The following is a 13,663-nucleotide window of genomic DNA, read 5'->3' as shown; positions in this document are numbered from 1 at the left end:
GTTCTGTAATGCTCCCCCCACTATCATGACCTCAATTCTGCCTCACAACTACGGCTAGACCAAAGCATGTACATTGGTATAGGTAAGAGCTCGAAACATAAGGAATTCAGGACAGATAAATCCTTCAGAACCAATAATGAGAGTAGCAATATCAGGATGGGAAGGGGAAGGTAGGAGGAGAGAGGGGGAACCGATAACAATCATCTATATATAACTCGTTCCAAGGGGGTCGGAGAACAGAAAAGTGGGTGTAAGACATGAAAGAAAAATTATCAAGGGTTCATGGGGGAGGGGGAAAATGATGAGCTGAAATCAAGGACTCAAGAACGAAAATGTTTTGAAAATGATGACAACATATATACAAACGTGCTTGACACAATGGATGTATGTATGATTTGTGCTAAGAGCTGTAAGAGCCCCCAATAAAATGATTTAAAACAAAAAACTTTTGTAGTATAGGACCTAATCCAAGAAATGCAGGACCCTGTTATTACAGCATGACCCCACCAACCTCCAAGGAATAGTATCAGTACATCAGAACTTGGCATTTGAATTAAGTTCAATACTGTGGTCTGCCGGAATTTTATGGTCTCATACTATTAAACATTAGAACACGTTGTTCTTATTAGGAGTCTTGGTGTGGTAATGATTATGTGCTGGGCTATGATCTGCCTGTTGGCATTTCAAAACCACTAGCAGCTCCTTGGGAGAAAGACAGGACTTTCTACTCCTGCAAACAGTTCCGGTCTCAGAAACCCACAGGAGTCAGCAATGACTCTATGGCAGTGAGTTTGTTTTGTTTTTATTAGGTGACCTCTAGTTAGGTCTGACTGACACTGGTGACTATGTACAAAAGAATGAAACACTGTCTGTCTGCCTTGTGCCGTCCTAACAACTGTTATGTTTGTGCCCACTGTTGCAGCCAGGGTGCCAATCTTGTCTAGGTCATCAACTTGCTAACCTTCGACCTTAAGCAAGCATGATGTCATTTTTTCAAGGGAATGCTTTTTTTCCTTAGAACATGTTCAATGTATGTGTGAAAAAGCCTTCCCATACTCACTTCTAAGGGCATTCCTGCTGTACTTTCTCTAAAAATGCATCAATTCTTGTCTTTTTTATCATCCAGTTTTCACATTCATATGAGGCTGTAGTCCTCAAGAGTGACATCTTTATTCTTTAAGTGAACACTTATACAAATTTTAAGTCACCCTAATTAAAAAATACAGAATAAATCCACGAAGATGTTAATTAAAACACTATGACCACAACCAAGTGGATTAACTGAATGTGACAAACACAGTGAAATATTTATAGCCACCAAAAACCATTTTCTGCTCTTAAATGTAGTGATATAAGAAAATAATTGTTACATTTTGGTGGGGGAAATGAGGAGACAAAACTACACACAGATTGGCCTTAATAAACATAAACATGTAAGCATTATTTATGTACATAACATAAAAAGCACCGTTTTACCTGTTTCTTCTTATTTTGTCTCAAAGGTTTTACGGATTTACTTCAATCCTGTTTTTCTATGTGCACCACCTAATCGATAGTACATCTTGGCAGTGGTAAAAAGTATCAATACAAACAATTCTGACGTGGTGTCAGAAGACCCTGGGTGATGAGGCTTTTCAAACAGAATTATAAAATTTCAAGAAAGTAGAATTGGTGGATGTTTTCTGAAATAGATCAAACGAGCAATTTATTTTGAAAAGTTTTATTCTTCAGATTTAGAAATTGAGGTTTTTAATAACTGTAAAAGAAATTCAGTTACATCTAATGATCAATTAACAGAATGTAATGGCATATTATCTAAACAGAACTTGTGCTTATGTGCCATAATAAATTGTCTATTAGTAAAAAAATACACTTTAGGGCACAGCATTGTATCACAAATTACAATAGGGATACTTTGCAAGTATTTAACCAAACTAGAGAATTCTGAGTAGCTGATTCTTTTAAATGCAGCACTTAAAAATTTAACAACTCTGTGCATTTTTTTCTTAAAAAAAAAAATGACCTTGTGTTTCATAGAAATGCTGCTTTATTGCTGCAGAGGTCAAAGTTCAAGGCTCAAGAGGTACAGGAGAGAATACAAAGGTAGCTTTAAGAAACCTGTTTTGTTTATGTATAAAAAAGGCAAAGTTTATAAAAGTTAATTTACAAACCAAGAACAAAAGTGGTATGCACGCATTATATACAAGCATCTTTAAAACATTGACATTTTCAAATGTGTAGCCAAAAAAAGAACTGAAAACCACCACTAGCTCTTACAAACAACAACAACAACAACAAAAAAACCCCCAAAGATAAAAACCTCTTCAAATCACACCACGATTTTCTTCTGGGTGATTATAGTTTTCTGAAACCACCAAATTCACGATCACTTACCTAAATCTTTTTCATGATACCATATTAAGATGTGCACAAAAGCTATAAAAACCTAATACACAGAAAGAATGATCTAAGAATTAAAAGCATGAGGGTAAGGCATTCCTGTTTGTTAGTAATGTTTGTGGTGTACGGTTACTTCCTAGATGCAAAGAGGCCATGGAACCAGTCTCACATGCTTTGGTGTCCTTCCCGAAGAAAAATGTGTTTTCATAGACAGCAATTGTTTTCACTTGGCCAAAAAGGGGGGCACACGGAGAAGAGTTGTAAATCCCCCTTGCTGTACATTTGTTTAATCCACCACATTGGTATATAATTTATAGATACATTAAAAAATGTGTGCATAATACCTCATGCATAATTAATATGTGTGCCAGGCCAGGATCATCATAGAGTTTAAAATAATGTACTTTGGAAAGAATAGAACTCAAACGCACCCTATATATGGTGCTGGTAATTTAACGGAAATCAGTAAGTGAAATTAGCAGTGACTATTAAAAAAAAAGTACAAAAATCATTACAAAGCAATACATCTTTAACCCTCCATTCAATATTAATAGCTCATTAATCACAAACATGCAGTTTGTAGCCTGTTTTCTGACCACAGTTCAGTGGCACGTTCACTAACTTTTATCACAGTTCAAATAAAATATGTAATACTAAGAAATTGCAGTATCAATTCTAAAAAAGTGTAATACTTGATAAAGTTCCATTTAGATTTAGTAAAGTTAATTCAGTTTCACATTTAATAAAATTTCTACATTTTAAAAATTAAAAGTGGTCAATCAGGACAGATACACAGTTTGCTCCAACAAGATAATTAGGATCTCCAGGAAGGCATTTGTTTTGCCACGTTTTAGGATCACCTATAAGAGAAAAAGAAATCAATGTCATTTTCATATCCATCTTGATTAATGTATGTATGTGTGTATGTATATATATAAAACACGAAAAGTTGGAATCACTATTTGCCTAGGAAATTTTGTCCCCAAGTGCCAAAATTAATAGTGTTCTTTCATTCCAAAGTCTGAGTAATGAATTATACGACCACCACTTGATTTGGGTATGAAGACACATGTCTCATTCAACTATAGGCCAAGAAATGAAACCAGCAAGTTCTGCAGAGGATATTGAAGACCTTCCTCAATGGGACAATCAGTATTATTAGGCCACAGCCCCTGGTCCTTAGCTCTACACAGCTCTACTCACAGAGCTGAAGTGGGAGTCTCAAATGGGTTCAGATACTGGAGCTTTTAATAAGCGCTCGATAATTTAGAGTCACAGCTAGAGCAAGGAAGCTCCGGTAAACTCAAAACCAAGGTTTTTGCCATCTAGTCAAGTGCAACTCACAATTATCCCATGTGTGCCTCAGTCTAACAGCTACATATTGTTTGCTTGGCTCATATCTTTATGAAAACAGGTCAACAAGCCTTTCTTCTGCAACACTGCTGCATGGGTTAGAACTCCGGACCTTTTCTGTTAGAAGTGAAAACTGTTTGTAATACTTAAGGACCTAGAAAACCCTGAACAGTAAATGCGAAGTTGCGATAAATGTTGTCTCTGTGATATCCAAGGTAAGGTGACTGTCAAGAATGTTTACTTTCTCTGAAGGAGGGAATAGTATCAGAGCCTCAATTATGAGAATCCGATAGTTTCCAGAAGGCTATGGATAACAGTGTATTCCAAGATATATTTGCGGGAAGTACATAGAATAAAAGCCTCTGGTGATCTTCCACAGTAGAGGGGTGGGAGGAAAGTGCTCACTAAACAAAGAGCATTGCAGAGTGAGTACAGAAGATCAAAGGGATAAACCTGATGCGAACAGTTAAAACCTTGTAGTTGATCCCCCTTTTGATGCATGCTGGGCCTCATACGGTTTATAACATTTTCTGTAAATATTTCTTGGTGTTAGTTCCTATTAGGGTTTATCTCAGATGTGTTAGGCCACTGGGGGTGGGGTGTGTGGCACCCTCTTGAATTTGTGTTATATATGTTTTGCAGTATATGAGATTCAGGATTGATGAACCTATAATGATAACAAGTAGAATAAGGGTTTTCTGGGGGAAGGGAGACAATGTCAAGGAGTCTAGGGAGAAAAAGAATGTTTGCAAACTGATTGTGGTAGCGATTGTATAATACCACGTGATGTGATTGAACTATGGAATGAGATATGTATTAACTTCTATTTTTTAAAAAAATAAGAAATTAAAGAAAAAAATGCTGACTTTTTCTTATACTACTAGTTTTCAAGCATGAATGAGTTTGCCTGGCAGAACATCAAGAGATGCTTTGGGGTTTGAGAAAGAGCTCTATTCTTGTTTGGGGAAGAGTTCTATTCGTTCCAAAGTATATGATTTAAAACTCTATGATGATCCTGGCCTGTCACATGTAGTGGACAAAAGGCAAGGATACTGCTAAAATATCTCACAATGCACAGTACAACATTTAAAGTGCAGAATTACCCAATCAAAATGTTAACAGTGCCAATATTGAGAAATATTACCCACTATAATTCATGATGGACTCAGTTTTAAAAAGTTATTTAATTTCACACACAGATATATATATGGGCTATATAAATTATGTATGTACATATTCATATGAACATATCTGATAGTTTTCACTACTTATAAGAGCAGCAAAATAGTCAGATGTAATGCCAGAAGATAAGCACCTTAGATAGGAAGGCACTCACTCAAAATTTGAATGAAAAAGGGATACCTGCCCTCAAGGTAGAGTCAAGCATACTAATGTGGATGGACCTTCACTGACTGATGGGGCAAAACACCAAATGAGAAAACAAACAAAAATGACAAAACAGATAGCTACAAACATCCATTACTAATCAGAACCTCGAATGTATTTATTTGAATCTCAGAAAATTGAACATTGTCAATAATGAAATGGGATGAATGAAGATTGGTACCCGGGGCATTAGTGAGCTGTAATACACTGGTGTTGTGAATCAGATAATCATATGGTTCATTATGCAAAGAATGGAAAATTCAAGAGCAATGACATCACATTCATTTTCAAAATGATTTCAAGATCTATTTTGAAATACAATGTTGTCTGTGATATAATAGCCATATACCTACATGAAAGTACAGTTAATATAACTATTAGTAAAATTTACAAACTAAGCACTAAAACTATTGATCAAGAAATTAAAAAATTCTATGGATTTCTTAAGTCTGAAATTGATAAAACATGCAATCAAGATGCACTGATAATTACTGGTGATTGAAATAAGAGCACACATAAGAATAACAAAAGGTCATTAAAAAGCCAAGAAAGAAAGAAAAAAATCAAAGAGCATAGGGGTTAACTATGGTCTTGTTGGCAGAAATGAAACTGGAGATCATGACAGAATCTTGTAAGATACCTTTAAGAGCATTATATGGCAACTGTATACAAGAAATTCACTAGACAATAGACACAAGAATCAAACCGACAGCTCCGGAAAGAGACGATAGAAAAGTTCAATAATCAGCAGCTAAAATGAGGCCATGGCTGACTGTTGAAAAGAGCATCGCTCATATATGTTAAGGTTGAAGTGACTACAAAGGCTAAATACGAAGAAAGCCAAAGGTCATTAAGAAGCAAAGAAAGAAAAGATTAACATGGATGCCAGAAGAGATTTTTCAATTTACTCTTTAATGTAGGATAGAAAAAACAAATTAAAAGAAATTATGAACTAATGTGCTTGATACAACTGATGTATGTATGGGTGGTTATAAGAGCTTTAAGAGCCCCAATAAAATGATTTATTTACGAAAAGAGGAATGCAACAAAAGGGAGTAACTTGGAAGGCGTGGCATTACATTTAAACATTTTAAAGAATAAATCGTCAGAGCACAAGGGAGGAAATGAAGGGGGAGGAAGAGAGAGTGGAGCACATCCTGGCCCACCAAACCTTGAGGATGATATTCACGCTAAGGGCAGCCAATCCACAGAGGAGACCATATGGCTGGCCCCACTATGAGACACGACATCCCTCACTGACACATAGGCCTACAGGGGACAACACTGGAGACACAGTGTGGGAATTGCACCCAATCTGATTCCACCACACCGAGGCAAAACACTAAGGGTGTGGAACAGAACAGCAAGGAGAACAGAGCAACAAAGTCCCCAGGGAATACCAAAAATAGATTTTGGGACCAGGGCTTGGTGTTCCATCACTCTTGACTAGAAAACACTCCTAAATGCCAACAAACAATCCTTGAACTAACTACAAGCTTTTCTTTCTTGTAGTGTTTTTTTCCCCCCCATTGGCTTTTTGTTTTATTTTCTTTTGTTGCTTGGTTTTGTGCATGTTATTATTACTGCAGGTCTGTCTAAATAAGAGGCTGGATGAACAATCTGGAGGAGAAAATGGGATTGAGAGTTCCTGGGGGGACAAAGGAGATGGGGAGGTGGGGGAAAGGAAATGGTGTTGACAAACCCAGGGACAAGGGAACAACAAGTGATCCACATCGGTGGTAAAGAGGGTGTAGGAGGACAGGTAGGTGTGATCAAGGGTAATATAACCGAGGGGAATTACTGAAACCCAAATGAAGGCTGAACATGTTAGTGGGACAAGAGGAAAGTAAAAGGAAATAGAGGGAAGAGCTAGGATGGCAAAGGGTATTTATAGAGGTCTAAATAAAAGCATGGACATATGTAAATATATTTATATATGAGGACGTGGAAATGGATCTATATGCACATATGTATGGATTTAGTATTGAAGTAGCAGATGGACGTTGGCCCTCCACTCAAGTACTCCCTCAATGCAAGAATACTTTGTTCTTTTAAACTGGCATTTCATGATGCTCACCTTCCTGACACAACCACTGAAGACAAACTGGGTGAATAAGCAAATGTGGTAAAGAAAGCTGATGGTGCCTGGCTATCAGAAGATATAGCATTTGGGTTCTTAAAGCTTTGAAGGTAAACAAGCAGCCATCTAGCTCAGAAGCAGCAAAGCCCACATGGAAAAAGCACACCAGCCTGCGTGATCACAAAGTGCCAAAAGGGATCAGTTACCAGGCATGAAAGAACAAAAAATCATATCATTGCATGCTCACCTCCCTGATATGATCGCTGAAGCCTAATGGGTGCATAAACAAATGTGGTGAAGAACGCTGATGGTGCCTTGCTATCAAAAGATATAGCGTCTGGGGTCCTAAAGGCTTGAAGGTAAACAAGTGGCCATCTAGCTCAGAAGTAACAAAGCCCAAATGGAAGAAGCACATCAGTCTGTGCAATCATGAGGTGTCAAAGGGATCAGGTATCATGAGAACAAAAAATATCATTGTGAATGAGGGGGAGTGTAGATTGGGGTGCCCAAGACACAGCTGTGGGCAACTGGACATCCCCTTACAGAAGGGTTGCGGGGAGGAGACGAGCCAGTCAGGGTGTAGTGTAGCAATGATGAAACATACAACTTTCCTCTAGTTCCTAAATGCTTCCTCCCCTCCACTATCATGATCCCAAGTTTACCTTACAAATCTGGCTAGACCAGAGGATGTACACTGGTACAGACAGGAACTGGAAACACAGGGAACCCAGGATGGATGATCCTCTCAGGACCAGTGAGATATTCACTTGTGTTTCACTGACTATACAGAGGCATTTGACTATGTGGATCATAATTATGGATTCATTGAGAAGAATGGATATTCCAGAACACTTCAGTGTGCTTTTCTGGAACTTGTCATAGACAGAGAGGCAGTTAGATGAACAGAACAATGGAACTGCATAGTTTAAAATCAGGGTGCTATCTTTCAGCATACTTACTTGATCTGTATGCTAGGCAAATTATCTGGAAGTTGGGCTACACGAAGAGTAATTCTGGGTCAGGATTGGAGGGAGGCTTATTAACAACTTGTGATATGTAAATGACATGACTTTGCTTGCTTCAAAGAGGTCTTGTAGCATTTGCTGATGAAGACCAAGTAATGTGGCTTTAAGTAAGAATTACATATCAATGTAAGCTCCACCCCCACCCCCACCCCCAAATCCTCACAACTGGGCCAATAGATAACATGGTAAATGTTTAAAAGATTAAAGTTGTCAAGGATTCATGTTGTTTGGATCCATACTCAATGCTCATGTAAGAAGTAGTCAAGATGAATGTATGGATTGTGATAAGAGTTATATCAGCCCCCAATAAAATGATTAAAAAAAAAAAAAGAAGAAGAAGCAGTCAAGAAATCAAACCAAGTTGTTCAATGGACAAATCTGCAGCACAAGACCTTTTTAAAGTGTTGAAGAACTTTTAAAGTTATCACTTTGAAGACTAATTCGCACCTGATTCAAGTATTTTCAATTGCCTCATATGTATGCAAAAGCTGGACAATGATTAATGAAGACAAAAGAAGAGTTAAATGCTTTTGAATTATAATTTGGGCAAAGAACATTAAATATCCCACATATTGCTAGAAGAGCAAACAAATCCATCTTGGAAGAACTATAGCAAGTACTTCTGAGAAGTGAAGATGATGAGACTTGGTCTCTTATTGAGAGACCAATCCCTGGAAAAGGACACCATGCTTGGTGAAGCTGAAGGACAGTGATGAAGGTCTGAAGACCCTCAGTGAGATGGCTTACCACACTGGCTGCAATAGTCTCGAAAATAACTAGGATTTTGAGGATGCTGTAGGACTGGGCAGTTTTTCATTTTGTTGTGTATAGTGTCACTATGAAGTGGAATTGAGCTGATGGCACCTAAAAACAATGTGTATGTATCTAAATGATAATTTTAAAAATAAGATAGTTACGGTACTCTTTGTAAGTAAAAAAGTTTATGGTCAGGCTCAAGTATCTCTCTGACATACTTTCTGTTTGGTTTAAGGCAAGGCCTATCAAAATCTATACTGATTTTTTTAAATGGAAATTTATAGTAGCAAAACAACTTAAATTTATACGGGATTATATAATTTTCCTTTTTGGTGAGCGTTCTAAATTTTAACACAAAAAACCAAATTGCTTCAATCTAAGACACCAACATATGTTCTCTAATATAAAACATTTGAAGTAGGTAGAGAAATAATTTATGCTTCATATAACATCTGAAAGAATGTCACAAGTATTACAATTATTTTAAGAAGCCTACACAAACATCTTCTACATAGGGCAAAAATTCATCATTCTTAATGTGGTTTAGGATAATCTACTGTCCTTCTATAACCTCAAAATACTTATTTTAAATGTAGCCTTTGTAATGTTAATTCACCAATTCAAACTAAGCCAATGTAATGTTTTCCAATAGAGTCTTTGAGGAGATGCTCTTAATATTTAGTATTTCAAAGTTAATTTATTAAATTCTTAGAGAAAATGGAATACTTATAAATGTAAGAAAATATCTATGTGTATATATTCCTTTCCCTGCTCTGGGGTATGCTCCTTTCATGTTTATACCATGAAGCTTTGTTTCACACTGCACCATTATAAAGCTGCATAATATGCATATGAATTACCAAAAACCAAGAAGCAGGACTTTACATTCTTTTTTTCCTTTATCAGGTTATCTTAAAATAATCTATAGTAGTGATATAATAACTGGTTGCAGATTTAGTCACCACTCAAGGAAGTGAGAAGCATGAAAATACAATAGAATCTTTGTTAATTATGGCACTATGAGCAAAATGTCACTTAAAAATAGTATATAATAGAAATCAGAATTTTACATTGAAAAACCATGGCCAAATCTAGCTCAGAAGCAAAAAAGCCCACATGGAAGAAGCACACCGGCCAGTGCGATCACGAGGTGCCAAGGGACCAGGTATAAGGCATCATGCAAAAAAAAGATATAAGTGTGTGTATGTATGTGTATATATGTGTATATGTATATATGTATATATATACCATATTAAATGAAGGGGGAAGTGCAGAGTGGAGACCCAAGGCCCAAGTGTCGGCCAATGGAGATCCCCTCATAGAGGGGTTTAGGCGAGGAGATGGGTTAATTAGGGTGTGAGGTAGTACCGATGAAGAACACAGCTTTCCCCCAGATCCTGGATGCTTCCTCCCCCCAACTACCATGATCCGAATTCTACCTTGCAGGGCTGGATAGGACAGAGGCTGTACACTGGTACATATGAGGGCTGGAGGTACAGGGAATCCAGGGTGGATGATACCTTCAGGACCAAGGGTGTGAGGGACGATGCTGGGAGAGTGGAGGGTGAGTGGGTTGGAAAGGGGGAACTGATTACAGGGATCCACATGTGACCTCTTCCCTGGGAGAGGGACAGCAGAGAAGGGGGGAAGGGAGACTCCGGATAGGGCAAGATATGACAAAATAACGATGTATAAATTACCAAGGGCACATGAGGGAGGGGGGAAAGGGGAGGGAGGGGGAAAAAAAAAGAGGACCTGATGCAAAGTGGAGAGCAAATGCCTTGAGAATGATTGGGGCAGGTAATGTATGGATGTGCTTTATACAATTGATGTATGTATATGTGTGGATGGTGATAAGAGTTGTATGAGTCCCTAATAAAATGTAAAAAAAGAAAAGAGGAGAAAAAAATGATTAGGGCAAAGACTGTACAGATGTGCTTTATACAATTGATGTATGTATTAGTATGAACTGTGATAAGAATTGTATGAGCCCCAATAAATTATTAAAAAAAAAAGAAAGAAAAACCATGGCCAAGTATGATCACAGTAGCAAATCTTTTTTGTTTAGTAGCGAAGCTTTAGACAAACTTTTAAGTTTTTTAGTGCATAACTCTCAGACTGAGAAATTAAAGAATAGTAACTAAAAATAAACGAATGAAATAATTTTAGTAAAAAGATGAAAATGCCACTAGGTGTAGGGCACTATCAGTATTTTCAGTGCATCTTGAAAATTTGAGCATATGAAATAATATTGTTAAATACTAACATCTGTCCAAATTATCAATTTTGAAAGGTAAGAAACTTGTCTACTTTTCTTTATCAATTCACATTAAGTACTATGAATGGATTTGAAAACACCAGTGATGCCTACAAGGCCACAGGAACAGAAGTAGAGATCTGTTAACCAATAGCACCAGTAGCATCATTACCCCAGGTCTTAATCAACGACAGTACCCAAAGCCCCAAAGGACAGAGTGAAGACAGCATACCGGATGAGGAGTTAGATGATTTTAGAGCAAAAGACCAACCGTCAGGAGTCATGGACGCACAGTGTGGTAAGCGAAGCTCCACTGGTTTCAGGAACTTGAGGCCGTGGGGCCCACACATCACTAATGGGCTCAGCAGTGTCTCACCTGGAAAAAGGGATGGAGGTGAGAACATGAGTTGGTTAAGCCACCGTTTAGACCCGAGTTCTCCTCACTTCTTCCAATTATAGGTTTTGAAGTCAAATGGGTTCGAGTTCATCTACTAAAAACGAGTAGTCATGTATTTAACTTTAATACATATTCCAAAATCATAACATAAAATCAGACATCAGTATTCTGGCAACACTAAGAAAATGAACTAATATTTGAGGGGGCTTCAAAAAGTCTGTGGAAAATACTGTTTATCTTTTAATTCCATTTTTCCACTTTTGAAGCCTCCTTGTATTTAAGGAAGTGCAGCTAAAAGATTCTGAAAAAAAATTGTTAACACGGTTAATGCTATCACTCTGATTCAGGAACATTACCCAAAACTCTAGCATTCCCAGATTCCTAATATTTCAGTAACATATACTATAATTATAATATCTTCTAGTTTAATTAAATCTTTGTTGCGTATTGACTAGTGCTAGGTTCCAGGGAGGAAACACCTTGGTGGCACAGTGTGCTATGTGTTGGTGGCCTGTTAACCATAAGGCCAGCAGTTCGAAACTACCAGCCACGCCATGAGAGAAAGATGTGGCTTTCTAGTGCTGTAAAGAGTTCCACTCTTGCAAACCCTCAGGGCAGTTCTAGCCTATTCTGTAAGTCAGAATTAACTCAACAGCAGAGACTTTGGTGTTTCGAGGTTCTAAGATGGTAAGACAGCACTTATCTCAAGAGGCTTATATTCCAGCGCCAAGCAAACAGAGAAGCATTACCTAACTCCTCTCTAGAAATAGATGGGTTGATTGATTCTAAAGACAGATTTATTCAGAGTTAAGCCAAGATGCGAAGAATGCACAATGGCTTTGCCCGCATTTACTTTCAATCTCCTACTGAAGATAAAAATGTGTGGAAGGACTACCTGGTTAATCTTCACCACCAAAGGTTGCTGAACCCATCACTCCCTTCAACCTCTTAACAGTTCTTTCTCAGGTGACTTACCCTTACTTGAGAAATACTGACACAAATATTAATTTAAAAGAAGCATGTATGGAAACAAAATAAGAGTTCACAAGAGTTCCTCTTGGTTGATCACTATAAGCTTTTAAGAACACAGACAAGGAAACATTAAAGTTAAACATAAAAATAAACATTTACCTTTCTCTTTATCTAAAGGTGGGAGGATGCTGTTGTCTCGGCAGACCTTGAAATATATTTCCTGCTCAATTCCCTCAGGAATGGCTCCTTGTGGGATAATTATACTAACACCAGTTTCGATGGAACTTAATACCCCACCGTTGCTGTTAAATACTCCTCGAGCTGTGGCTACCACAGTATGACCATCCTCATCTTCATCTTCTTCCACAGCTGAAGGGCTAAGAGTTAAAAAATGACTAATAAGTAAATTCCTACCAATATACAAAACCTCCCCTTTCCTATGTTAAAAGGTAGTGTCATTCTTTTCAACAAGATAGTTTTTTAGTGACAGATTTTATTCACAGAGATGACAACTGAAAGATGTCTTTCTTGAAAAATTACTTTCATTTTTGAAACCAAGTTACTTATTTTTTATTTATTGCAACATAAGTATATAAAACCGACTCCTTGTGTACCCATAGACTTTAAGCACGTTTGACCATCATTATACTGGTGTATTAAAATTAGTAAGAAATATTTCAATTGAAAGCAAATTTTCTTTTCATATAAAACAATGGTGCAACTGATGGCGTCTCAGACTTTGAAAGAATAAACTCATTCCTAGACTGCTCTAGGACTTTTAAGGGCGCACATGGACTCGTTACTGTATTGCTCAGCAGATGTCATTCTCACCAGCCTGACAAGGACTCCAGGTTCTTTCAGTCAAGTCTGTTGACTTCTTTGGCATTCCCTGAGTACCATAGATCTATGCTGGCAGGGCAAGAATTCTATCTAGTCTGAGGAGGTAAGCATTTGGTATGGGTACATACTAAACATCCATGAGAAAAGACAAGTGCATCAACTTAGGCCAGGAAAATCACCAAAGACACAAGAAAGGG

The 13,663-nt window shown here is 37.5% G+C and overlaps 1 protein-coding gene across 5 annotated transcripts in view; it reads right to left on the bottom strand.

The window, feature by feature from the left end:
• Positions 1 to 2,009: 2,009 nt before the first annotated feature.
• TJP1 (tight junction protein 1) overlaps positions 2,010 to 13,663 on the bottom strand; it is a 430,437-nt gene continuing 418,783 nt past the window's right edge. For 4 of the 5 annotated variants that reach the window (XM_075557953.1, XM_075557955.1, XM_075557958.1 and 1 more), the window contains 3 exons: positions 12,786 to 13,003; positions 11,490 to 11,633; positions 2,010 to 3,260 (listed from right to left, as the gene is read on the bottom strand). In XM_075557953.1, coding sequence (XP_075414068.1) covers positions 3,166 to 3,260; positions 11,490 to 11,633; positions 12,786 to 13,003 — 457 coding nt within the window. In that variant the 3' untranslated portion in view covers positions 2,010 to 3,165. The remainder of the gene's footprint in view (positions 3,261 to 11,489; positions 11,634 to 12,785; positions 13,004 to 13,663) is intronic. The other variant, XM_075557954.1, reaches the window with a different exon arrangement.

The sequence above is a fragment of the Tenrec ecaudatus genome, chromosome 9 (assembly GCF_050624435.1).
Source record: "Tenrec ecaudatus isolate mTenEca1 chromosome 9, mTenEca1.hap1, whole genome shotgun sequence".
In the NCBI taxonomy this organism is placed as follows: domain Eukaryota; kingdom Metazoa; phylum Chordata; class Mammalia; order Afrosoricida; family Tenrecidae; genus Tenrec; species Tenrec ecaudatus.
The sequence above is the reverse complement of the archived record's forward strand: the minus strand, read 5'-3'. Positions and strand labels throughout refer to the sequence as shown.